The 27694-nt window shown below is 47.8% G+C and overlaps 2 protein-coding genes across 10 annotated transcripts in view; one reads left to right on the top strand and one right to left on the bottom strand.

The window, feature by feature from the left end:
- Positions 1-11548, bottom strand: part of LOC110495570 (trafficking kinesin-binding protein 2) — a 49488-nt gene extending 37940 nt beyond the window's left edge. For all 4 annotated transcript variants that reach the window (XM_036951732.1, XM_036951731.1, XM_036951733.1 and 1 more), the window contains exons 1-3: positions 11379-11548; positions 5729-5974; positions 4680-4868 (exon numbers count right to left, since the gene is read on the bottom strand). In XM_036951732.1, the coding sequence (XP_036807627.1) occupies positions 4680-4868; positions 5729-5783 (244 nt within the window). In that variant the 5' untranslated portion in view covers positions 5784-5974; positions 11379-11548. The remainder of the gene's footprint in view (positions 1-4679; positions 4869-5728; positions 5975-11378) is intronic.
- Positions 11549-11815: 267 nt separating this feature from the next.
- Positions 11816-26214, top strand: LOC110495556 (STE20-related kinase adapter protein beta). 6 transcript variants are annotated; one of them, XM_036951741.1, is made up of 12 exons: positions 11816-11866; positions 13294-13373; positions 13539-13619; positions 14201-14281; positions 17789-17894; positions 18321-18442; positions 19296-19404; positions 19633-19756; positions 20322-20598; positions 20752-20999; positions 24464-24506; positions 24613-26214. In XM_036951741.1, the coding sequence occupies exons 3-12, from the start codon at positions 13566-13568 to the stop codon at positions 24781-24783; spliced, it is 1335 nt and encodes a 444-aa protein (XP_036807636.1). In that variant the 5' UTR covers positions 11816-11866; positions 13294-13373; positions 13539-13565; the 3' UTR covers positions 24784-26214. The 6 variants fall into 6 exon arrangements, with proteins under 6 accessions (XP_036807636.1, XP_036807632.1, XP_036807634.1 ...); XM_036951737.1 differs by lacking the exon at positions 24613-26214 and adding an exon at positions 21233-22211 and having other exon boundaries at positions 20752-20913; positions 24464-24573; XM_036951739.1 differs by lacking the exon at positions 24613-26214 and adding an exon at positions 21233-22226 and having other exon boundaries at positions 20752-20913.
- Positions 26215-27694: the final 1480 nt, after the last annotated feature.

Here is a 27694-nt window from a genome sequence, read left to right as displayed (position 1 = left end):
CCCACGCACCGTCAACACACCCAAGCACCGTCAAAGCACGCACACACGCATCGTCAACGCACGCACACACACACACAATTCCTCTTCTTTCAGAGTCCATAACATCCGCAATAACAGCGTTGCTGTTGTTCAATGCCCTTCACTGATTATCCAAAGACAAAGGTGATATGTGATCTGAGTGTATTACATGACAACCAGAGAGTACTGTGCCAGCTCTCTGCTACTGCCAGACTGACTGGCACCTGAAGATGACATCACTGCAGTATGGAGCAGATCAGCCTGGGTTCCAGAATGAGTAGTGATGTACTGTTAACTGCAAGATTGTCTACTTGTAACCACATACCACACGTTTCAATGTAAACAGTTACATGGACACATTATTTCCTGCCTGCTACTGACTCACACACTCTGCTGCAAAGTTATGAGTGCATCCACACACACATAGAGACTCTGCTGCAAAGGTATGAGTGCATCCACACACACATAGAGACTGCTGCAAAGGTATGCGTGCATCCACACACACATAGAGACTGCTGCAAAATTTTACTAACATGCACGCACAGACTAACTGAACCCTGCAGCTCTATGACCTAGGAGACATCAACATGTTCTGAACTCACACGCCCAGTGACACGCACGCCCAGCGACTCGCACGCCCAGCGACTCGCACGCCAAGCGACTCGCACGCCCACCATCTAAATCATTTCTTCAAGGCTCACCTTCCACAGCAACATTCTCATTGAGAATGTTAAAGACCAGCATGTCCGTTTCACCCCCTCTCCGTCTGTTTCCCGTGACGCTGCCGGATCCTGGATCGACACTCAGCTGCACTTAGAAGACCAGATCAGTGGATTCCTCTGTCCTTGCCAGGGACAGCCGCTGAGGCCGCACGCACACACGCACGCACGCACGCACACGTCTCTGTGCCGCTCATATGGAAGAAACATCAAGAAAAAGGGGATGTGGAGAAACATTCACCCGACTATTACACTGAGTTAAACACACAGCTGTTCATATGAGCACGTTCACCCACGCACATACACACACGTCTATCTTCTGCCCTGATCTCATCTAGGGCATAGCCAATCAGAACGAGCAACAGAGAGCGAGCGAGAGAAGAGAGACCAATAGCACCATTGGCTCAGAGGGACAGGGCCTGTCCAGTGTGTGTTGTTTGACAGAGACACTGAAGCAGACACAGAGCTCTTATTAGAACTGTACCCTCTCTACACCATGACTGTCCTGTCAGTCCCACTGGATCACCACATGACACTGTCCTGTCAGTCCCACCATCACTGTCCTGTCAGTCCCACCATCAACACCATCACTGCCCTGTCAGTCCCACCATCACTGCCCTGTCAGTCCCACCATCACTGCCCTGTCAGTCCCACCATCAACACCATCACTGCCCTGTCAGTCCCACCATCACTGCCCTGTCAGTCCCACCATCAACACCATCACTGCCCTGTCAGTCCCACCATCAACACCATCACTGCCCTGTCAGTCCCACCATCACTGCCCTGTCAGTCCCACCATCACTGCCCTGTCAGTCCCACCATCACTGCCCTGTCAGTCCCACCATCACGGCCCTGTCAGTCACACCATCACGGCCCTGTCAGTCACACCATCACGGCCCTGTCAGTCCTCCCATCAACACCATCACTGCCCTGTCAGTCACACCATCAACACCATCACTGCCCTGTCAGTCACACCATCAACACCATCACTGCCCTGTCAGTCCCACCATCACTGCCCTGTCAGTCACACCATCACTGCCCTGTCAGTCCCACCATCAACACCATCACTGCCCTGTCAGTCCCACCATCACTGCCCTGTCAGTCCCACCATCACTGCCATGTCAGTCCCACCATCACTGCCCTGTCAGTCCCACCATCACTGCCCTGTCAGTCCCACCATCAACACCATCACTGTCCTGCCAGTCCCACCATCAACACCATCACTGCTCTGCCAGTCACACCAATGAATACACAACAGGAAGTGATGAGAGCAAGGTACTTTTACCACAGATACAAAACACCGATTCCACCTCTTCCCTGTAACTAGAAAGTCACACAGGATTCCCATTCTTTCTCGTATGTTAATAACATTCAACCACTAGACTTGGGCGGTATCCAGATGTTCATACCGTTGTTCTGCCATCCCAGGATTTACAGTATCCAGGTGTTCATACCGTTCTTCTGCCATCCCAGGATTTACAGTATCCAGATGTTCATACCGTTCTTCTGCCATCCCGGGATTTACAGTATCCAGGTGTTCATATCGTTCTTATACCATCCCAGGATTTACAGTATCCAGATGTTCATACCATTCTTATACCATCCCAGGATTTACAGTATCCAGGTGTTCATATCGTTCTTATACCATCCCAGGATTTACAGTATCTAGATGTTCATACCGTTCTTATACCATCCCAGGATTTACAGTATCCAGATGTTCATACCGTTCTTCTGCCATCCCGGGATTTACAGTATCCAGGTGTTCATACCGTTCTTCTGCCATCCCAGGATTTACAGTATCCAGATGTTCATATCGTTCTTATACCATCCCAGGATTTACAGTATCTAGATGTTCATACCATTCTTATACCATCCCAGGATTTACAGTATTACCAGCATAGAACACAAGACGCATAGATGCTTTTAGCTAAATGCACAAACCAAATGCAAAGACAAATTCAGCTCGTAAAGTTATAGAAGTACAGCTAGTAGCCATTTTTGGTGCGAGTGGACATTGGGGCGGCAGGTAGACTAGTGGTTAGACTAGTAACCGGAAGGTGGACATTGGGGCGGCAGGTAGACTAGTGGTTAGAGCGTTGGACTAGTAACCGGAAGGTAGACATTGGGGCGGCAGGTAGACTAGTGGTTAGACTAGTAACCGGAAGGTGGACATTGGGGCGGCAGGTAGACTAGTGGTTAGAGCGTTGGACTAGTAACCGGAAGGTAGACATTGGGGCGGCAGGAAGACTAGTGGTTAGACTAGTAACCAGAAGGTGGACATTGGGGCGGCAGGTAGACTAGTGGTTAGACTAGTAACCAGAAGGTGGACATTGGGGCGGCAGGTAGACTAGTGGTTAGACTAGTAACCAGAAGGTGGACATTGGGGCGGCAGGTAGCCTAGTGGTTAGACTAGTAACCAGAAGGTGGACATTGGGGCGGCAGGTAGACTAGTGGTTAGACTAGTAACCAGAAGGTGGACATTGGGGCGGCAGGTAGCCTAGTGGTTAGACTAGTAACCAGAAGGTGGACATTGGGGCGGCAGGTAGCCTAGTGGTTAGACTAGTAACCAGAAGGTGGACATTGGGGCGGCAGGTAGCCTAGTGGTTAGACTAGTAACCAGAAGGTGGACATTGGGGCGGCAGGTAGCCTAGTGGTTAGACTAGTAACCAGAAGGTGGACATTGGGGCGGCAGGTAGACTAGTGGTTAGACTAGTAACCAGAAGGTGGACATTGGGGCGGCAGGTAGACTAGTGGTTAGACTAGTAACCAGAAGGTGGACATTGGGGCGGCAGGTAGACTAGTGGTTAGACTAGTAACCAGAAGGTGGACATTGGGGCGGCAGGTAGACTAGTGATTAGACTAGTAACCGGAAGGTGGACATTGGGGCGGCAGGTAGACTAGTGGTTAGAGCGTTGGACTAGTAACCGGAAGGTGGGCATTAGCCTAGTGGTTAGAGCGGACTAGTAACCAGAAGGTGGACATTGGGTAGGCAGGGTAGGACTAGTGGTTAGAGCGGACTAGTAACCAGAAGGTGGACATTGGGTAGGCAGGGTAGACTAGTGGTTAGAGCGTTGGACTAGTAATGGGAAGGTGGACATTGAAAAGCTAAATTTAACGAGAGAAATTGAGAAAGTTGTGATGCATGCTTGTCTGAAGGAAGAGCAGCCTGTGTACATGGAGCAGAGGGGAGAGCAGCCTGTGTACATGGAGCAGAGGGGAGAGGGGAGAGCAGAGGGGGAGAAGGGAGAGCAGCCTGTGTACATGGAGCAGAGGGGAGAACAGCCTGTGTACATGGAGCAGAGGGGAGAAGAACAGAGGATGAAAAAAACACTAGTGGGGAAATAAAGTGGCAGCTGTACGGATCCCTTCTCTAGAGCTCTGACTTCTCAAACACGCCAGAAAGCCAACACCCCGGCTCCTTATTAATTCAGACACTTACTCAGCTAACTAACAAGTAACCAAATACCCAGCTGGAGAGTAAAGCACATCTTAGACCGTTACAAGATATCTGATGGCAAACATTTAGTAGTGAATTGCACACAACTAACTTCCATCACCTCATGAGCATCGCACAACACTATGGACTCACCAGCTTTGTCTCGTTGTCCTCTTTACAACCAACACCTGACTGGCTGCTGTTCTGGGGAACTACGGGAAGCTTTTTAAATAACGTGACAGGTGAAATGAAGAACGGAATGTTCCTTTATCTCCTAACGTATTGCACCAATCGACTGCAGGTATTTACGTACATTTCCTACAACATATTAAAATGAATTGAAAAACTTCAAATAAATAGTTTCAACGGTATTGACGGTATATGAAAACCATCCCGTGGGTATTTCCACATAACCTGGTGTACGTATACCTCCCAACCTTAACAACCACACACTGACACACACAGACACACACCGACACACACCGACACACACGACGGTGACTCACTCATGTATCTGAAGGTCTCCTCGGCCAGCATGGGGGAGATGGCGGTGGGGCAGGGCTCCTCTTCAGGGGAGCAGATGGGAGAGATCACCCAGTCCTGGCTGTCATACAGGTACAGAGACTCTGACCCCTGGGAGCCCATCGACCCCGACCCCCCACCACCACACAGCTTACTGCTGCTACTGGTGTCATCTGGGGAGAAGAGGGGGGGTTAAGCATCCAAAGAGAGAAACAAATATTGCCATCATTCATGCAACAAAATAGTATGATCAAAATAGTGGGTGCAGTACTCGTGGTGATCATAGGGGGGCGCCATACTAATACAGTAACTATTACAGTGAATCTACACGTCGCCCCCTATAGATGAAACCAACTCATTGCTGAAGCTGATTTCGGTAATGCTGCCTTAGACACCATCCGTCTGAGCAAAGACTGAGTGCTGGGTTGAGAGTAGGGATGAGTGTGTGTGTGAGAGAGAGAGAGAGAGAGAGAGAGTCATGAATGTGTATGTATGGCAGGGAGTGTGTGTGTGTGAATCATGAATGTGTGTGTGTTCCCGTGGCTCTGGCGGTGCATAACACAATGTGTGGTTCAGTGGTTATGTGGTTTAGTGGGCTGGGCTAACTATAGCAGGAGACTCGAGTCCTCACAACTGTGTACACAGACAGGAAAACACACACACACATAGCACACACACCATCATCAAACAGGCCTTGAAGGGTGTGTGGTTGCAGTTTTTCCTCAGTCAGGCACGCAAGGCTCCCTTCTCCTGTCCTGCAGTCTCCTGTCCTCTCTCCATCTCCCCCTATCCTGCAGTCTCCTGTCCTCTCTCCATCTCTCTCCTGTCCTCTCTCCATCTCCCTCCTGTCCTGCAGTCTCCTGTCCTCTCTCCATCTCCCCCTATCCTGCAGTCTCCTGTCCTCCAGCCATCTCCCCCTATCCTGCAGTCTCCTGCCCTCTCTCCTCTCCTTTCTCTCTCCTCAGTATCTACTGCCCCCTCTCCTCCTGTTTACCTCTCTCCTCCACTCTTCTCCCCCTTCCTCTTCACTCACCAGTCTCTGTGCTTCCGCCCTTCTTCTCCACGCCACGGGGTTTCACCTCAAACATCTCTCCTGTTCGTCTGCTCGCCGTGTGGGTGGAGCCTCCACCTCTCTCACACACACCGCCGGACAGGAAGAAGGGAGCGCCGCTGTGACATCACATCCTGCCCCCTCCTGAGGCGGGCAGGCGTCCAGGAGCCTGGAGGACAGTGGTGTCAAACACACACAGTCTCCACAACTGGCCTCTGAACCCTAACCCTTAGCAGAAACAAAAGAAGCAGACCAGCAGAGTGTTCAGTAGGGAGAAACGTTTTGGAACAGAGTGAAACAGACCAGAGAAGTGTTTAGTAGGGAGAAACGTTTTGGAACAGAGTGAAACAGACCAGAGAAGTGTTCAGTAGGGAGAAACGTTTTGGAACAGAGTGAAACAGACCAGAGAAGTGTTCAGTAGGGAGAAACGTTTTGGAACAGAGTGAAACAGACCAGAGAAGTGTTCAGTAGGGAGAAACGTTTTGGAACAGGGAGAAACGTTTTGGAACAGAGATAAACAGACCAGAGAAGTGTTCAGTAGGGAGAAACGTTTTGGAACAGAGTGAAACAGACCAGAGAAGTGTTTAGTAGGGAGAAACGTTTTGGAACAGAGTGAAACAGGAGATACTACTAGTAGGTAGGCAATACACTGAGTACAAACCCCCCCCCCCCCCCCCCCCCCCCCACACACACACACACACACATATATTTGAATAGGCTACACTGCGTATACCAAAGATTAGGAACACCTTCCTAATATTGAGTTGCACCTCACCATTTAGAACTGAGACCTGGCCAAGATAAAGCAAAGCAGTGCGACACAAACAGTTACACATGAAACAAACATAGTCAATAACACAGTAGAAAAGTCTATATACAGGGTGTGCAAATGAGGTAAGACAAGGGAGGTAAGGCAATAAATAGGCCACGGTGGCGAAATAATTACAATATAGCAATTAAACACTGGAGTGATAGATGTGCAGAAGATGAATGTGCAAGTAGAAATACTGGGGTGCAAAGGAGCAAATAAATAAATACAGTATGGGGATGAGGTAGTTGGATGGGCTATTTACAGATGGGCTATTTACAGGTACAGTGATCTGTGAGCTGCTCTGACAGCTGGTGCTTAAAGTTATTGAGGGAGATACGAGTCTCCAGCTTCAGTGATTTTTGCATTTCGTTCCAGACATTGGCAGCAGAGACCTGGAAGGAAAGCCGGCCAAAGGAGGAATTGGCGAAATACATGTTGTTGTTTTTTTTTAAACTGTTGAGCGTGAAAAACCCAGCCAGAATTGCAGTTCTTGACACAAATCGGTGCACCTGGCACCTACTACCATACCCTATTAAAAGGCACTTAAATCTTCTACACTGATTGTAGTGGATTTAACAGGTGACATCAATAAGGGATCATAAAGCTTTCACCTGGATTCACCTGGTCAGTCTGTCAATGAAAGAGGTGTTCTTAATGTTTTGTACACTCAGTGTATGTTAGCATGTCCAATAAGAACATAAACGGCAAAAATCTAGGCTATTGTAAAAATGTTCAGTGTTACTGTAGCTTCTCCTCCTCCTCTAGCCCCCCCTTCTATCCTTCCTTGCCATCTCTCCATTTTACTCCTTCTCTGACATTTCAACACTTAGGACAAACATTCCTCCAGCTGATTCTGCTGTTGGAGGTCTTAACCATTTAGTGTCTGAGTGAGTCATACTGACTAGCAGCTAGAGCCCTGCTGAAAACACTCCTAGCCTCCTCCAGACCCTAGTGAAAACACTAGTCTATAGAGACCACTCCTAGTCTCCTCCAGGCTCTAGTGAAAACACTAGTCTATAGAGACCACTCCTAGTCTCCTCCAGGCTCTAGTGAAAACACTAGTCTATAGAGACTACTCCTAGTCTCCTCCAGGTTCTAGTGAAAACACTAGTCTATAGAGACCACTCCTAGCCTCCTCCAGGCTCTAGTGAAAACATTTGTCCATATAGACCACTCCTGGCCTCCTCCAGCAGCTAAAATGCCAATCACAGTCCTATTATAAGGACAGGCAAGCTGCAGACAGAAATGTGCCACATAGCATTAGAGAGGGGGGTGGGGGGGAAGCCCCTTCCTGTTGTTTGACACTGAGACACCTTCCAATGTTAAAGGGATGACACAAGACAGGATGTGAGTTCTTAAAGGGGCGGCTTCCCACGAGAAGCCAAGCACAGTCTTAAAGGCAAAGGCTTCTGACTGTGTTATGGAGTTGGAGGCAGAGCTAAGGCACCGAGTGACCAGTGTGTGTCGTACATGTGTGGTGTGTTGGTCCCGGGTCAAGGCTAGGCTAGTATAGAGCTAGTGCTGTCTACAACATTTCAAGGTGAAAATAGAGTAGGAGTCTCTGTCTGAGTGTGTTGTGTCATGTGCGAGCGTGTCCCAGACTTGCATCCTGGGTCAGGGCTAGTGCAGTGCCTTCTAAGATGATATAAAATCTCTCCATGTGAAAGAGAGAGACTGAGTATCCCTCTGCATGTGAAACACACACACACACGAGAGAGAGCGAGAGAGAGAAGAGATTGTATTCCTCAGCTAAATAGCAGCTCAGACTCCTTACATAAGATAACTCTGTCAGTCTCACGAACCCCCAAAATATCCCTGCTGCAGTGTACACTCATCCTCAGGGGAATCATCACAGTGACATTCATCTTTCCATTCCTTCTCGTTTTCCCTCTATTTCCAATATCAGGGGTGATAGTCATAGGGACCGTGCTTATGAGTCAACTACATATGACTAGAAGCAAAATAGCCTAGATGTTCCATACCCCAACCAGGGTCGTATTCATTAGTGCACACCGTATCAAAACATTTTGCAATGGAAAACTAAAACATGCATTTCTTATTGGACAAAGTCAGGTACAGGTACTGTAAGTCCCTCCCCGTTTTGGCCCTCTTGCCGTTTCCCAGTAAATAAGACCCAGAAGTCCTGCTTTGAGATGAAGCAGCCCCATCAAGTATGTTTAATGCAACCTTTTGAATTGGACTTAGCATCAGATACATCCATCCTTACCCACAGTAGTGCAGCAGGCCTTGTTTCAGTGACATATCCATCCTTGGGCAAGGCAAACCAAATTGGAGTTGACAGTACACTGCACCACATGCTGTCACTGGTCTACTCTACACACAGGAGACAAGGTAGCTAACTGAGACATGGGGTTTATATTTCTTTATTTTGTTCCTTCTCCCTGACTGCAGGAAGATTCTCTAGCCTTGTCTAGCCTATATCCTTCTCTTCAAGCTGTGATCTCATTCTAGCCCATCTACCTCATGTTACCACAAATAAATCAATACCTTTAACAACTGAGGGACAGTGAACAAGTAAACACGTCGGGGAGAGGCGCAGAGAATCAGAGCGTAGCCCCGCCCCCCCTTTTCTGATAAGGTGAAAGGTCATGAGGCATTTCCCAAGAGATGGCTTTCCTTCCTCGTCTCCTGTCATTCCCTACCGCTGATCTACAAGGGCTTGACAGATCAAAGCAGCATGGTGGAGACTGTCTACAAGGGCTTGACAAGTCAAAGCAGCATGGTGGAGACTGTCTACAAGGGCTTGACAGGTCAAAGCAGCATGGTGGAGACTGTCTACAAGGGCTTGACAGGTCAAAGCAGCATGGTGGAGACCGTCTACAAGGGCTTGACAGGTCAAAGCAGCATGGTGGAGACTGTCTACAAGGGCTTGACAGGTCAAAGCAGCATGGTGGAGACTGTCTACAAGGGCTTGACAGGTCAAAGCAGCATGGTGGAGACTGTCTACAAGGGCTTGACAGGTCAAAGCAGCATGGTGGAGACTGTCTACAAGGGCTTCACAGGTCAAAGCAGCATGGTGGAGACCGTCTACAAGGGCTTGACAGGTCAAAGCAGCATGGTGGAGACTGTCTACAAGGGCTTCACAGGTCAAAGCAGCATGGTGGAGACTGTCTACAAGGGCTTGACAGGTCAAAGCAGCATGGTGGAGACTGTCTACAAGGGCTTGACAGGTCAAAGCAGCATGGTGGAGACTGTCTACAAGGGCTTGACAGGTCAAAGCAGCATGGTGGAGACTGTCTACAAGGGCTTGACAGGTCAAAGCAGCATGGTGGAGACTGTCTACAAGGGCTTGACAGGTCAAAGCAGCATGGTGGAGACTGTCTACAAGGGCTTGACAGGTCAAAGCAGCATGGTGGAGACCGTCTAAAAGGGCTTGACAGGTCAAAGCAGCATGGTGGAGACCGTCTACAAGGGCTTGACAGATCAAAGCAGCATGGTGGAGACTGTCTACAAGGGCTTGACAGGTCAAAGCAGCATGGTGGAGACTGTTGCCATCCTTTCCCCTTCCTGTAGTTATGAAGGAATAGAGAGGAGAAAGGGAGGTTATCTAATCTTGTGTACAGGTGCCGGACTAAGGTCTCATCTGCAGTGATAGGACCACCTGCTCTGCCCCAACCCTCTCTTTGTCTCTCACCCACTTTTATTGTTTTCATACTATCGTGACGAGCCGAACCGTGGCCTTTCTAGCAACTATGAGGGTTGCATAACCTGGCCAGCGCAGTACAGCTCGGCTCAGTAGAGTGAAAGGAGTTCCTACAACTCTCTTCCTCTGACTCTGTGTGATTCCCTAGAAACAATCTCCAATTAGCTAGCCCCCATCTAACGGACTCTCTTCTGCACATGACTGTTTGGGGGTGTCAGGAGGGGGCAAGAGGACCATGTGATACCAGACTGTCTGAGCAGGAGTTCCAACTCAACACCAGGCACACATAACGGCTCTGGGACGGTCTGCTGAGTAGTTAGTGGAACAACTGTCCATAACCACACTCATCCTGAGGAGAAATGTCTCATTTACTTGAAACAGTACTCTTATTTTTACTTGGAAAATCAAAAAAAAAAGTTAGAAACATTCACATCTAGGAGGGAAGAAAGAATTAGCTAATCGTCATTCGGTCTAGAATTTGTGCATTAACATGTTCATAAATCAAATTTAACCAATGATTGGTAGAAATATAATCTACTTGATTCCAACAAGTACAAGATTGGATGTGAAGTTTAGATATTAGCTAAAATGTTTAATTCCCAAGTCATTACACTTAAATGATCCTAAACGGGGAATTCGAATATAGTCTTCTGGACTTTGGGATCTGCAACAGTCAGCATGGGGCAATGTCAAACATTGATAGCTACATTGTTACTTTATCAACAGTAAGAATACTATTATGTGTTCGCGGGATACAGTGTAACCACCGTGGACTGTTCGTCACAAACAACAACAAAACATCTCGCTGATTGTGGGTAATAATAAAAACAACGGCGTAGTATTTGGATTTAAATATAAACTGCGATGAGCAGAAGTGACAAGTGCAAAAATAATCCTTGATCTCGCTACCAATGGAACAATTAGACAAGAGGACAGTGCAAGGACTTGTTTCATAATAATAAACCAAACCGACAATCGCAAAAAAAAATCGTTCTGAGAAGACTGAGATTTGTTTTTTGGGGGGATTGTGATGATGAATAGTATGATGAACATTGCAGAGCTAGGTAGTACTGTGGCACATCCGTGATTTCCATCCGGCCTTTGGCAAGGATTTCATGATCCGGATTTTCATGTAATATAAATTGACATCAACCTACCTTTCGATGTATTTTAAACACCTTAGACAAATCCCAGAGCACATGTGGTCCCATCAATCCTAAATCTCAAACAATGGCAACAGTAGATATTAGGGAGAAAATTAGCAGGCAGACTGTTGGTGTTGATAGTTTCATCACGTCATGAAATAGCGCGCGGATGAAATGAGTGACGTATAAATTACGCGACAATATTTATTGAGTGGTGTTTCTAAATAAAAGTCCTACACTAAATACATTGAGATTTGTTATTTGTTATCTATTTTGTTAATTCATATTTAAAATCAATTTAAGATACATGGAATTAAAACTAAAATGTACTACGAATTATGGAAAAAAATACCAAAAAAGTACTGGTATAAATCAGTGCTGTTCACATATGAAAATTAAATGTATAACAATAATATCCAAACTTTTATCAGGTTCTCGCAAGTTTAGTGTCTACGTCATTACGTCAAATCATCTGAGGGGAGAGCAACAACATAGGTGAAGTATGTTGTTGCCATTAACTATAAGTTTCAAACTTCGTACTCTCAACAATATACATTTGTTTTAACAGTGTGTATAACGCATCGCAATTTGTTTCTATTTCATTCCATTACATCTTGAAAATATTTTATTATCTTCAGTCAAAACAGTGTCTGTACGCACAACTTGTACATTACGTCATATTTTGCGTTGTCATAAGTCTTAACTTTGCCAAGTTATAAATGTTTAAGTTTCGAGTTGTAAGCTTCCTCATATCATGCTTAGTTTGTTCAAGTTTGTTTCGCATTCAGAGCAAGAGAAAGTTGGTTAAAAAACCCAGCCTGATTTTGTTATGATTGGGCATAAATATTTCATAAACTGATTTTCAGTGTGAGTAAACTCATTGCAGTCATATGCAATCCTGCATCCACAAATGATGTGATTATGTTAATTATGGGATCTTTTTTTTTACGTGGTTATATGGAAACATGTACTAAACATGTGTCGGTTGCAATCAGAGAGGACAACCTCTTTCTCTGCTACAGTGTTGGGCCCGTTCCACTGGACACAGACATCAGTTCAACGTCGTTTTGATTTACATTTTGTTGAGTTGTCAACTAACGTGAAATCAACGGGAAATCAACAACAATGTCACCACATCATCTGATTTAAAAAATACGAAATTGCCTTATGTTGATGACTTTTGGCACATCCAATCATTTCCCCACGCTGATTCAACGCCATTACATATTATTATTTTATGACGTGGAAACAACGTTGATTCAACCATTTAACCCCCCCTAGTAGGGTGTCTGTCAGTAGATTATAATAAAATAGCTAGAATAGAACAGAATAGACTGGAATACAATACAATAGAATATCGGTTAAAAGCTAAATAATTCCCCAAAAACAACAGGCAAGAACTGTCACTATATAGGGTTGTTAAAGACTTACAGCTTTCACAATGGTGGGTAGATGGCAGCGACGACCTATAAAGAACAATAACGGTCAGGGACCAAGGACTCATCATTAGTTCGCGCGCTCATAGAATGGGACACGACGACGCACTGTCCTCAAAGTCCCCTTCCCATTCATGCTGTGGCAGGAGAGACCGGGAGAAAATATCCATCGAGGCACTTAGCTACAGCCAAAGCGATGGACCACATGCATTTCAGATGCTTACATTCAGATGTGGCTACAATGATTCCGTATCACGAAAATGTAACGAATACCGATGTGAATCGGGCTATTGCGCACCAAACAGTCACGTAATGCGTGTTTTAATCTCAGTATTTTGTGGTCACCGACTGGCATAGTTATTTTTGTCGGGACATTTTGATACCTCCGTGAAAATGTATTTTTTTACAACAGCATGCGTTCAGCACAAAATCCCTGCTGGGGCTATTATTGCTTATTTAATCATCAATCATTTTGTTTGATGTTTTTCAAGAACGTGGAGCAGTGTTTTGCATGAAGTGATGAAGCCAGATGCCAACGCAGTGGAATCTGAACCCGGCAGAGTACAGCCAGGTAAACTGTATGGACATACAGACGCCCCATGGGGGAGGCTGTCTCTCAGGTTGAATCCTAACTAAGTCTCTCATGTTACCATGTATTTCTCCTCTTGCTCATTCTCTCTCTCCCTCTCCCTCCCTCTCTCTCTCTCTCTCTCTCTCCATCGCTCTCATTGTACAGCGCGTGCTGTGGTCGTGGAGCGGATAAATGCCATCGCGTGAAGCGCTACACCCCCACGAAGAGAAATCCATGTCTTTCTTGGTAAGGGATATTTATTCTAATCAGCATGGCTTTGATGTTTAGCCGATCATGACACTGATTTATCTAAAGAGGTTGTTGATGATGATGATGATGATGATGATGATCTAATGAGCCAGCGTCTCCTCCAGGTGTGCAGTGTTTCTCTCTCATAGCACATTGATCTGGCCATGCTCCAATCCTAGAACTCATGCTTTCTTTATCAGGGTTCATTCATAAGACCCATCTCATTATCCATGCATATTGCCATTACCTTTCCCTGTAGGTTATATCATGGGTACCAATCTGCTGCTAACCCTGTCATCAACTGTCTCTTTCTAAAGTAGCAGTCACTTCATGGACATGCACTACATGTCTTCCTCCACAAACACTGTTGTTTTCCACATTGGCTCCAACCTTGATGCTCCAAAAGTATCTCTTCAGTATTGTCCTCCTAAGTCCCTCCTTATCTCCTTATAAGGGCATGACGGCATGCCTGTCCTCTCCTCCCTCCTTCCCTATTGGACCGTCTCACTCCTCTCCTCTATTCTCCTCTCCTCCGGGAGCATGTCTCACCCCCTCCTCCCTCCTCCCCTCTTCCCCAGGACTGCTCCTGCATCTCCCCCACTCAGGTCCAGCCAATCAGCATAGAGGACCAGTATGAGGACGTCAGCCACCAATACCTGGTCAGTACAGTGCTGTGTCCACTCTTTTAGCATCCAATCGGAGCACTGAAGCCCACCCGGCCTTGTCTTTATGGTGTGGTCAGCCTAGTCCTATTCTATCAGGTCAGAGGTCAAAAAGGACCACTAGGACAACTTCGGACAGTTCCGGGTCCTGTCTATGTGATGGTAGAGCTGCATGTAACCTACCACATAATAGGGCTGCCAGCCACTGACCAGATCGCTAGAACATTACATAGCCTATAAGTGAACCAAAGCTATTCATGCCTTTTTCATAGCTGCTGTGTCAGCTCACCCTGGAGCTAACTGCCACAGCATCCCACCCAGGCATGTGCACAGATGGGAGTCAACCTGTGCCCAGCACTTTGCCCTCCCACTCGCCAAGTGCCCTTTTGTGTGGTGGTGTGTATATATACATTTTTTTGTAAAAGTTTTGGTCATTGTTGTTCTGAACCGATTGCCCACAAGTCGTTGTGATGTTGTCTGTTGGTTGCTCCTGTTGATCAGACCTGTTGGCTGCTCCTGTTGGTTGCTCCTGTTGGTTAGCCCTGTTGGTCAGCTCTGTTGGTCAGCCCTGTTGGTCAGCCCTGTTGGGCAGCCCTGTTGGTCAGCCCTGTTGGTCAGCTCTGTTGGTCAGCCCTGTTGGTCAGCCCTGTTGGGCAGCCCTGTTGGGCAGCCCTGTTGGTCAGCCCTGTTGATTAGCCCTGTTGGGCAGCCCTGTTGGTCAGCCCTGTTGGTCAGCCCTGTTGGTAAGCCCTGTTGGTCAGCTCTGTTGGTTGCTCCTGTTGGTTAGCTCTGTTGGTCAGCCCTGTTGGTTGCTCCTGTTGGTCAGCTCCTTTGGTCAGCCCTGTTGGTCAGCCCTCTTGGTCAGCTCTCTTGGTCAGCCCTGTTGGATAGCCCTGTTGGTCGGCTCTGTTGGTCAGCCCTGTTGGTCAGCTCTGTTGGTTGCTCCTGTTGGATAGCCCTGTTGGTCAGCTCTGTTGGTCAGCCCTGTTGGATAGCCCTGTTGGTCAGCCCTGTTGGTCAGCTCTGTTGGTCAGCCCTGTTGGATAGCCCTGTTGGTCAGCCCTGTTGGTCAGCCCTGTTGGTCAGCCCTGTTGGTCGGCTCTGTTGGTCAGCCCTGTTGGTCAGCCCTGTTGGTCAGCTCTGTTGGTTGCTCCTGTTGGTCAGCCCTGTTGGTTGCTCCTGTTGGTCAGCCCTGTTGGTCAGCCCTGTTGGTTGCTCCTGTTGGTCAGCCCTGTTGGTCAGCCCTGTTGGTTAGCCCTGTTGGTCAGCTCTCTTGGTCAGCTCCTTTGGTCAGCCCTGTTGGTTGCTCCTGTTGGTCAGCCCTTTTGGTCAGCCCTGTTGGTCAGCCCTGTTGGTCAGCCCTGTTGGTTGCTCCTGTTGGTCAGCCCTGTTGGTCAGCCCTCTTGGTCAGCTCTCTTGGTCAGCCCTGTTGGTCAGCCCTGTTGGTTGCTCCTGTTGGTCAGCCCTGTTGGTCAGCCCTGTTGGTCAGCCCTGTTGGTCAGCCCTGTTGGTTGCTCCTGTTGGTCAGCCCTGTTGGTTGCTCCTGTTGGTCAGCCCTGTTGGTCAGCCCTGTTGGTCAGCCCTGTTGGTTAGCCCTGTTGGTTGCTCCTGTTGGATAGCCCTGTTGGTCAGCTCTGTTGGTCAGCCCTGTTGGATAGCCCTGTTGGTCAGCCCTGTTGGTCAGCTCTGTTGGTCAGCCCTGTTGGTCAGCCCTGTTGGTTGCTCCTGTTGGTCAGCCCTGTTGGTTGCTCCTGTTGGTCAGCCCTGTTGGTGACATCACTCGCTCTGAGACCTTGAAGTAATTGTTTCCCTTGCTCTGCAAGGCTTTTGTGGAGCGATGGGTAACGTTGCTTTGAGGGTGACTGTTTTCGATGGGTGCAGAGGGTCCCTGGTTCGAGGCCAGTTAGGGACGAGGAGAGGGACGGAAGGAACACTGTTACCCCTGGTTCGAGGCCAGGTAGGGGCGAGGAGAGGGACGGAAGGAACACTGTTACCCCTGGTTTGAGGCCAGGTAGAGGGGCGAGGAGAGGGACGGAAGGAACACTGTTACATTGGCTGATACACAGAGCACAGAGAGAGGAGCGGCTGCATCAACGACCCTCCCCCCGACCCGACATCCCTTCCTCAGTTGGCAGCAGCGTCACAGGTAGTCTAAGCTCGCAACAAGCTCTCACAGTCTCACTGCAGAATCAGATGTTTATTTACATTTATCTAAACGTCACATTTCGAAGTTGCTCCAAACGACACATTTCAAAGTGCTTTTTATACTCTGGGTTGACTCCTCATGCTAGGTATCGTTCTATTTCTCCAAACATCACATTTCGAAATTGCTCCAAACGTCAAATTTAGAAGATTAAGGGTTAAGGTTTTGGATCGGGTTAAGACATTGTTTAGGCACTCATTCTGAATGGTTAAGCTAAGGGTTAAGGTTAGACACTCATTCTGATTGGTTAAGGTAAGAGTTAAGGTTAGACACTCATTCTGAATGGTTAAGCTAAGGGTTAAGGTTAGACACTCATTCTGAATGGTTAAGCTAAGGGTTAAGGTTTAGATAGGGTTAAAATAAAACACTAGTGTCCTCCTCACAACGTTCTGATCCAGAGTCATGAGATTAAGACTCTAGTTAACCACCAGGTGATACTAAAATATCCACACAAGCCAATAGCCAGCCAACCACATCTCTTGAGTTAGAGGATGATGAGGTTCATATCATGAAGTTAATATTTAAGAGCATTTAAGATAAATCACAATCAATAAAAACAAATCTTGCTAACTAGCTAGCAGATTTACATCAATCATCAACATGAATGATCAGCTGATAGCCCTCCTTTTCCCCACGTCTTTAGGAGGCACTGTAACTAACTAGCTTTCATTTTGTGATGATTGAGTGTGTTGTTGCAGAAATAAAAAGGTCTCTGCTAAAACAAATAAAACGGTTCGCTACAAAGGCTGTATGTTCTGAATTTCGAGATATGAATTAGTTTAAGCATCGGCCCCCTGAAAGGTCTGTGCTCGGCCCTGACCCCTTAACACAAAGTACTTTACAGCCTCTCCCTCCCCCCAACACCGGCCCCAGTGAAACTACCCCCACCCCAGCATTACCCTGTGTAGCTTAACACCACAGGGCCCCCCTGTGGCAGCCACTGGTTGGTCATCACCACAACACCATAGTACTTTGACCTCTTCAGGCTCAAAGGCAACACTCACTCACCCTCATTCTGCTTCCTCTTCTCTGCTAAATGGGCCCATTTCATGTTAGTTAAACATACCATGCTATACTAAAGCACTCGTAGACTGTATTTGTAGATTGCCTTCAGGGTAAGAAAAACAGTTCCTTTGGGTGAACTATCCCTCATCTAGGTAAAGAAGGTTATTATTGTGACCAACTACAACATGTTTTATACTATTGCCATGTTGTTACTACATGTTCTGTGATCGAATTAAATATGCTGCTGATACATTTCAGGGTTGTGTGTGAGTACGTGTGTGTTTGATTCTTCACAGAGCTCCGACGTCTCAGAATGCACTTTCGCCTGGGGTGGTGCAGGCAGCGATGACATCACAGCGCTCTCTGCTAACTCCGCCCACTACCAGCTGCTGTCAGAGCTGGGTGAGCATACCATTGGTCACAAATCAACTCATCACTACAACCCAGAAAGACAAGTCCTTTCACTACATAGTTGTTGCCTGGAGAGTAATATCTCCTCTGACAAATACAAAGCATATTTCCTTTTAGCATGTTACTGTTGAATAGAATAGCTAATCCAAAAGCATTGTTTACAATTTCACTGACCAAGTCCCATACTACACATAGCCCGAGAATAAAGCGTTTGTAGTGTGGACATTTTATGTGACACGTAGTCTATTACCTTTTGGCACAGCTGTTGAATAAACTGGCCAATTCAAAATATTAGTTCACAAATCTCCCTGGATTATTGAAGACCATACTAACCACACAGTACCTGAGAATGAAGCATTTTCAGAGTTGAACGTGTTTCAACATGTCTTAATATTTATTACCAAACCGTGTTCCCAGGGAAAGGCTTCAACAACCTGAGCCAGGTGCGCATGGCGCGCCACACCCCCTCCCGCCAGCTGGTGGCAGTCAAGAACACCAACCTGGATGAGTGTACTGAGGATGAGCTGCTACAGTTGATGGTGCGGTACTGTTTTAAAGGTCCTACAGATACGACCCACCTTGTCTTTTCATTGAAGTTCATGTCATAAGATACATATTTTGTTCCAGCCACAACTGATTCAAAACACCTGATTCAACTAATCAATTTCTTAGTTAGTTGAGTCGGACGATTACTTGAATAAGATGAGTTAGTATTGGGCTGGAACAAAAACCTGCGCTCTTCCTCTCTAGATCCAGGGTCAGGGACCATTTAGGTCATTGTTCATAATAACATTGTTGGCACTTGGCAGTGGTACAAGCCACCTGGCTGACTGTGTGACCCCAGTGTTTCCTGTCTGTGTGACCCCAGTGTTTCTGTCTGTGTGACACAAGTGTTTCCTGGCTGTGTGACCCCAGTGTTTCCTGGCTGTGTGATCCCAGTGTTTCCTGGCTGTGTGACCCCAGTGTTTCCTGGCTGTGTGACCCCAGTGTTTCCTGTCTGTGTGACCCCAGTGTTTCTGTCTGTGTGACACAAGTGTTTCCTGGCTGTGTGACCCCAGTGTTTCCTGGCTGTGTGACCCCAGTGTTTCCTGTCTGTGTGACCCCAATGTTTCCTGTCTGTGTGACCCCAGTGTTTCCTGGCTGTGTGACCCCAGTGTTTCCTGGCTGTGTGACCCCAGTGTTTCCTGGCTGTGTGACCCCAGTGTTTCCTGGCTGTGTGACCCCAGTGTTTCCTGTCTGTGTGACCCCAATGTTTCCTGGCTGTGTGACCCCAGTGTTTCCTGTCTGTGTGACCCCAGTGTTTCCTGTCTGTGTGACCCCAGTGTTTCCTGGCTGTGTGACCCCAGTGTTTCCTGGCTGTGTGACCCCAGTGTTTCCTGGCTGTGTCCCCAGAACGAGGTTCTTCTCTCCAGGCTTTTCCGCCACCCCAACCTGCTGACCTCTCGCCTGGTCTTCAGCTCCTGCTGCCAGCTCTGGGTCCTCACACCACTCATGGGCTACGGTCAGTCTACTGCATGCGTCTTCTAACACTCGTTTCCTCTCACCATCCCTCTCCCACACTTACTCCCCCATCTCTCTTCATCCATGCTCCTTCTCTCAGCGTTAAGTTGGTTGAACTTGATTTTTTATGGTACAGAAATGACATGGTAAAAAATGCCTATGTTTGTAAGAAACATTACGAACCATTTGGAACCATGGTTACCGACTTCTCTCTCTCTCTCTGTCCCAGGTTCGGCAGATAGCCTGCTGAGGACCTTCTTCCCTGACGGGATGAGTGAGTCCCTGATCGCTTACCTCCTCCACGGAGTCCTGAAGGCTCTGCAATACCTGCACCTCATGGGCTACGTGCACAGGTGAGGGAGGAAAGACACCATGGAGACAAGGGAGAGATATGGACCGTTTTAAGGCTTCTACATGTAGCCGATGTGAAATGGCTAGCTAGTTAGTGGTGCGCTAGTTAGCGGTCAAGCGAGAGGTAACGATGCTTCATGGGTGGCAGTTGCTGATGTGTTCAGAGGGTCCCTGGTTGGAGCCCAGGTTGGGGCGAGGAGAGGGGCGGAAGCACCACCGATACACTTCTGTCCAACTACAGCCAATCCAACTGTTAGATGGTACCGGTACTCCTTGTTTACTGCCTCGCTATTGTGTTACTATGTGTTTCCTATTTAGCAAATGCTTCTAGGGCCCGTGAGTAAGCACTTCACGGCAAAGTCTACACCTGTTGTATTCGGCGCTTGTGACCAATAACATTTCATTTGATTTGTTGAAAGAATCAGCCTAGTTTGCTGTCTCAGGTGGACATAGTTGCTCGGAGTTGCTCTCAACATGTAGAATGTGCCAGGGATAGTTAGTTGACTGTAGTTGTGTAGAAGCCTGAAGATTTGGCGAGAGTGAACGCTCATCTCCTCTTCCTCTCAGGGGAGTGAAGGCCAGTCACATCCTGCTGTCTGGGGAGGGCCGTGTCTACCTCTCGGGGCTTCACAGTGTTTACAGTATGATGCGGGATGGGAAGAAGGTGAGGACCGTGTACGACATGCCCCACCACAGCCCCGCCCTGCTACCCTGGCTCAGCCCAGAGCTGCTACGACAGGACCTGCATGGCTATGGGGTGAAGTCAGACATCTACAGTCTGGGGATAGTAGTCTGTGAGCTGGTCAGTGGCAGGGTGCCTTTCCAGGACATGCCCCCTACACAGGTACTGGGGCCTTACATTAATACAGCACAATGCCATACGCTAGGGCTGTTCTCATACATTACAAAACATAGTTCAGTCTATGAGAGTCTCGTTTTTTCTCCATCTCTCTCCCTCTGTGTGACTGTGTCCATATGTCTGTGTCTCTCCCTCCAGATGCTGCTCCAGAAGCTGCGTGGGTCCCACTGCTGCCTGCTGGACGTGGCCCCCTCCCCCATAGGGGAGCTGAGGGGGCTGAAGGTGTCCCGCTCCGGGGTGGACTCTGGCATCGGGGAGAGTGTTGCCACGGGCAGCCTGACCCGCACCGCCACCGCCGAGAGACCTCAGAGCCCCGCCCCCAAGAACCACTCGGTCACCTTGCACAACCTGGTCCAGCTGTGTCTGCAACAGCAGCCCGACTGCAGGTGAGACATACACGTGTGCACACACACCGAACGCAACGCAACGCACACACACAACATCACACACACCGAACGCAGGTGAGACACACACACACAGGGGCAGCAGACGTTATACACAGGAGCAGCAGACGTTCTACACAGGAGCAGCAGACGTTATACACAGGGGCAGCAGACGTTATACACAGGGGCAGCAGACGTTCTACACAGGAGCAGCAGACGTTATACACAGGGGCAGCAGACGTTATACACAGGAGCAGCAGACGTTATACACAGGGGCAGCAGACGTTCTACACAGGGGCAGCAGACGTTATACACAGGAGCAGCAGACGTTATACACAGGAGCAGCAGACGTTATACACAGGAGCAGCAGACGTTATACACAGGGGCAGCAGACGTTATACACAGGAGCAGCAGACGTTATACACAGGAGCAGCAGACGTTATACACAGGGGCAGCAGACGTTATACACAGGGGCAGCAGACGTTATACACAGGAGCAGCAGACATTATACACAGGAGCAGCAGACGTTATACACAGGGGCAGCAGACGTTATACACAGGAGCAGCAGACGTTATACACAGGAGCAGCAGACGTTATACACAGGGGCAGCAGACGTTATACACAGGGGCAGCAGACGTTATACACAGGGGCAGCAGACGTTATACAGGAGCAGCAGACGTTATACAGGGGCAGCAGACGTTATACACAGGAGCAGCAGACGTTATACAGGAGCAGCAGACGTTATACACAGGGGCAGCAGACGTTATACACAGGAGCAGCAGACGTTATACAGGAGCAGCAGACGTTATACACAGGAGCAGCAGACGTTATACACAGGGGCAGCAGACGTTATACACAGGGGCAGCAGACGTTATACACAGGGGCAGCAGACGTTATACACAGGAGCAGCAGACGTTATACACAGGAGCAGCAGACGTTATACACAGGAGCAGCAGACGTTATACACAGGAGCAGCAGACGTTATACACAGGAGCAGCAGACGTTATACACAGGAGCAGCAGACGTTCTACACAGGGGCAGCAGACGTTATACAGGAGCAGCAGACGTTATACACAGGGGCAGCAGACGTTATACACAGGAGCAGCAGACGTTATACACAGGGGCAGCAGACGTTATACACAGGAGCAGCAGACGTTATACACAGGAGCAGCAGACGTTCTACACAGGAGCAGCAGACGTTCTACAGGGGCTCTGGTACCTCCGTTTGAAGTCGGTTCTTTCATTCAAGGAACAATTTTAAATGTTCTTGGGTTCTGTCTGAATTTCTGTCATTTTTGAAAGGTGTGTAATATGTGAGATTCCCAGTGCTGCTAGATATGACAGTGTTGTGGGACATTAAGGCACGGTGTGACTGCTAGATATGACAGTGTTGTGGGACATTAAGGCACGGTGTGACTGCTAGATATGACAGTGTTGTGGGACATTAAGGCACGGTGTGACTGCTAGATATGACAGTGTTGTGGGACATTAAGGCACGGTGTGACTGCTAGATATGACAGTGTTGTGGGACATTAAGGCATGGTGTGACTGCTAGATATGACAGTGTTGTGGGACATTAAGGCACGGTGTGACTGCTAGATATGACAGTGTTGTGGGACATTAAGGCACGGTGTGACTGCTAGATATGACAGTGTTGTGGGACAGTAAGGCATGGTGTGACTGCTAGATATGACAGTGTTGTGGGACATTAAGGCACGGTGTGACTGCTAGATATGACTGTGTTGTGGGACATTAAGGCACGGTGTGACTGCTAGATATGACAGTGTTGTGGGACATTAAGGCATGGTGTGACTGCTAGATATGACAGTGTTGTGGGACATTAAGGCACGGTGTGACTGCTAGATATGACAGTGTTGTGGGACATTAAGGCATGGTGTGACTGCTAGATATGACAGTGTTGTGGGACATTAAGGCACGGTGTGACTGCTAGATATGACAGTGTTGTGGGACAGTAAGGCATGGTGTGACTGCTAGATATGACAGTGTTGTGGGACATTAAGGCACGGTGTGACTGCTAGATATGACTGTGTTGTGGGACATTAAGGCACGGTGTGACTGCTAGATATGACAGTGTTGTGGGACATTAAGGCATGGTGTGACTGCTAGATATGACAGTGTTGTGGGACATTAAGGCATGGTGTGACTGCTAGATATGACAGTGTTGTGGGACATTAATGCATGGTGTGACTGCTAGATATGACAGTGTTGTGGGACATTAAGGCATGGTGTGACTGCTAGATATGACAGTGTTGTGGGACATTAAGGCACGGTGTGACTGCTAGATATGACTGTGTTGTGGGACATTAAGGCACGGTGTGACTGCTAGATATGACAGTGTTGTGGGACATTAAGGCACGGTGTGACTGCTAGATATGACAGTGTTGTGGGACAGTAAGGCATGGTGTGACTGCTAGATATGACAGTGTTGTGGGACATTAAGGCACGGTGTGACTGCTAGATATGACTGTGTTGTGGGACATTAAGGCACGGTGTGACTGCTAGATATGACAGTGTTGTGGGACATTAAGGCATGGTGTGACTGCTAGATATGACAGTGTTGTGGGACATTAAGGCACGGTGTGACTGCTAGATATGACAGTGTTGTGGGACATTAAGGCATGGTGTGACTGCTAGATATGACAGTGTTGTGGGACATTAAGGCACGGTGTGACTGCTAGATATGACAGTGTTGTGGGACAGTAAGGCATGGTGTGACTGCTAGATATGACAGTGTTGTGGGACATTAAGGCACGGTGTGACTGCTAGATATGACTGTGTTGTGGGACATTAAGGCACGGTGTGACTGCTAGATATGACAGTGTTGTGGGACATTAAGGCATGGTGTGACTGCTAGATATGACAGTGTTGTGGGACATTAAGGCATGGTGTGACTGCTAGATATGACAGTGTTGTGGGACATTAATGCATGGTGTGACTGCTAGATATGACAGTGTTGTGGGACATTAAGGCATGGTGTGACTGCTAGATATGACAGTGTTGTGGGACATTAAGGCATGGTGTGACTGCTAGATATGACAGTGTTGTGGGACATTAAGGCACGGTGTGACTGCTAGATATGACAGTGTTGTGGGACATTAAGGCACGGTGTGACTGCTAGATATGACAGTGTTGTGGGACATTAAGGCACGGTGTGACTGCTAGATATGACAGTGTTGTGGGACATTAAGGCACGGTGTGACTGCTAGATATGACAGTGTTGTGGGACATTAAGGCATGGTGTGACTGCTAGATATGACAGTGTTGTGGGACATTTAAGGCACGGTGTGACTGCTAGATATGACAGTGTTGTGGGACATTAAGGCACGGTGTGACTGCTAGATATGACAGTGTTGTGGGACATTAAGGCACGGTATGACTGCTAGATATGACAGTGTTGTGGGACATTAAGGCATGGTGTGACTTTGTCCTGTTTTGGTTTTCCATAGACCCTCTGCTTCTACACTGTTGACCCATGCCTTCTTCAAACAGGTAGGTCTCATCATCATCAAAAGGTTGTGTTTTGGACTGGATTCCATTCTGTGGCACGGTGTGGCTGACTTCGTATTCATGTATTTTTCTGTGGACTGTATGACAGGTGAAAAGGCATCATACCCGGGACTCCTTCCTTAGTCTCATGTACCCCGCGGTGCCCCTTGGAGTTTCCAGCCCCGATGACCCCCATGTGTCCTGCTCCCCTACCCCGTCCTGCCACCCCCCCACCTCCGCCATCGCTCACTCCACAGAGGAGGTGTGGGACTTCTCCTAACCCTCCTCCCTGCCCCCTTCCACCTCTGCCCCCCAACATCCCAAAACCTGACAACCAAGCCTAACTCAAGACAATCAAAACGATCAAAAAAACAGTGAGCCCAAACCTTTCTACTGTGCTCTGATTGGACCTGTCCTACCCACCACTCTGAGCCGTTCTACTGTGCTTTGATTGGACCTGTCCTACCCACCACTCTGAGCCTTTCTACTGTGCTCTGATTGGACCTGTCCTACCCACCACTCTGAGCCTTTCTACTGTGCTTTGATTGGACCTGTCCTACCCACCACTCTGAGCCTTTCTACTGTGCTTTGATTGGACCTGTCCTACCTACCACTCTGAGCCTTTCTACTGTGCTCTGATTGGACCTGTCCTACCCACCACTCTGAGCCTTTCTACTGTGCTTTGATTGGACCTGTCCTACCCACCACTCTGAGCCTTTCTACTGTGCTCTGATTGGACCTGTCCTACCCACCACTCTGAGCCTTTCTACTGTGCTCTGATTGGACCTGTCCTACCCACCACTCTGAGCCTTTCTACAAGTTTTCTATGCTTTTCTATGTTTGTTTTGGAACTCAAATAAGGTTCTGCAGGTGGATGTTTATTGTCTTGAGTCTTGTCCTGGAGGCAGAAATGAGCCATTTCCCCTTAGATAGGCCAGCTGCTGGAATTGGAGGGCAGGATTATTGAAGCTGCTCTGCCTGGACCATCCAATGAGGATCTCTGTGCCATGGGTGTGGCTGCCGGTCAACGACAATGACAACCAATGACGTTGCAGGACAGTGAGGACACACCCCCTATGCCAGTTTAAAGACCTATCACTGGACTCATATGGATCGTACTACAAACAGTAATGTGAACTATTTTAGGCTATTAGACTGTGAAAGGGCATAGATAATAATGTGTCAGGGTTTGAAGAGGAAGATAATAGATAATAGATATGTTATGGAGTTGGAGAGGGTATAATAAGTGTGTATAAGTGTGTGAGCAGAGACGGTACGAGAATAGCTAGTGTGTTAGTGGAAGTTCTATGGTTATCCCTCTTGTCTTGTGAAACCAGCCTGATCTCGCGATAGCTCACATTCCCGAAGTGAAACTAAACGTGAGTTCAGCAGTCCGTCTGATTGACCAGGCTGCTATGCCTCCCCTGTACAACCAGTGAAATCCCTGTGATCAAATAAGAACTATAACACGACCACTACTGTGGTTTGAGATGCAGCTACCCTATACACTTCCTTCTAGTCATAATAAACGTATGGGAGGGTCCTCAATTGTATCGTTTTAATGAAATCTGTGAACTGTTTATGATACCTTTATGTGTTTTATTCTGTGATTGATGATTATGTGTATGAGAGACATGTTATGTATCAGTGCATATCAAACATGTTATAGCTGTATGAGCCTTATAGAAGTGTTATAAATATATTCATTATCCATTTTTCTAAAACAATGGCCCATTTTTTCTTGTCTTTGGAAGTTCTGTTTGGTCTTTCTGAAGTCTCTGTTAAAGCCTGAATAAGCAGAAAGCTGTATAAGGGGTTATTGAAGGGTTAGGTCAGGTTGACATTGGGATTGGTGGTTTTTGGCAATAATGTGTTTAGGACTGCATTGCTTGAGGTAGAAGTTCCCCCAACCACAGATCTAAGATCAGATTATCCTACTTAACCTTTAGGGGGATTAACTAATATCTGACCCTGTGTCAGTGGTTAGGTTTGACTTCTACCCATTCATAGCTACATCACTGAATAGTCTATGCCTAAAATATGGACTAGCGCTGTGGTTGTCAACCTGGGGTATGTATACCACTGGGGGGACTTGGCCTTTCTCCAGGGGGATTCAGAAGACACCTCCACAACCACTGTCCTGGCTGAGACGCTGTGATAAAATACACCCTGTGATGTCACAGAGGAACCTCTCTAGTGGGTGGAGTCCATATCTCAAAAATAAACAACTAACACCTGACACCATTGGACAATGGAGACAGGAGAGAAAGCAGAGAAAGGTAAAACCACATTGTTTCTTAATTGACATCTTAGTCACTACAAAAATGCTGTGGCTTAGAAACATGCTCACCACCGGTATGTCTATCATTTTGTCCTGGTGAGGGCTATTAGTTCATTTGATCAGCATCTCATTCTGTTTCCAGCAGCTGCGAAGGAGGCCAAGACGGACCTCAAGGATGTGGTAATGTGCATAGATATAGAAAGCTAGATAGGAATATTTGTTAGAGACTGCAAGCACAAACTGTCAGCCATTATTATTATACCATCTTAGTTGTATTGCTATGGTAACAGGGCTCTCCATAGGCTCTCTTAGTTCACGTTTAGGCCTTCAGGTCTGGCCACATAAACCCCTCCCCCCTTATCAACGGCATGTACTGTTATGTATGCCACTCTAGTTCATAGTTCAGTCCAACCTGTGTCCTCTGACCATGGGTGTTTAGGAGATGTAGGGACAATGCCAATGACCTTACAGTCCATGTATTGACCTCTCTCTCTCCCTCCTCTAGCCAGTCCATGCATTGACCTCTCTGTCTCCCTCCTCTAGCCAGTCCATGTATTGACCTCTCTGTCTCCCTCCCTTCTCTAGCCAGTCCATGTATTGAGCTCTCTGTCTCCCTCCTCTAGCCAGTCCATGTATTGACCTCTCTGTCTCCCTCCTCTAGCCAGTCCATGTATTGACCTCTCTGTCTCCCTCCCTTCTCTAGCCAGTCCATGTATTGAGCTCTCTGTCTCCCTTCTCTAGCCAGTCCATGTATTGACCTCTCTGTCTCCCTCCTCTAGCCAGTCCATGTATTGACCTCTCTGTCTCCCTCCCTTCTCTAGCCAGTCCATGTATTGACCTCTCTGTCTCCCTCCCTCTCTCCGTTCTTCCCTCCCTTCTCTAGTCATCGGCGGTTTTACATTTCCAGCAG

This window comes from Oncorhynchus mykiss, chromosome 18, assembly GCF_013265735.2.
Source record: "Oncorhynchus mykiss isolate Arlee chromosome 18, USDA_OmykA_1.1, whole genome shotgun sequence".
Lineage (NCBI taxonomy): Eukaryota > Metazoa > Chordata > Actinopteri > Salmoniformes > Salmonidae > Oncorhynchus > Oncorhynchus mykiss.
Note: the sequence above shows the minus strand (reverse complement) of the source record. Positions and strands in the feature narration are given on the sequence as shown.

Bases quoted from the DNA above. Each gene is read 5' to 3' on its own strand.
- LOC110495556 (XM_036951737.1), top strand. From the start codon at position 13,566: ATGCCATCGCGTGAAGCGCTACACCCCCACGAAGAGAAATCCATGTCT. The intron at 13,620-14,200 runs GTAAGGGATATT...CCTCTTCCCCAG, and splicing joins AGAAATCCATGTCTTTCTTG to GACTGCTCCTGCATCTCCCC. The intron at 17,895-18,320 runs GTGAGCATACCA...CCGTGTTCCCAG, and splicing joins CCAGCTGCTGTCAGAGCTGG to GGAAAGGCTTCAACAACCTG.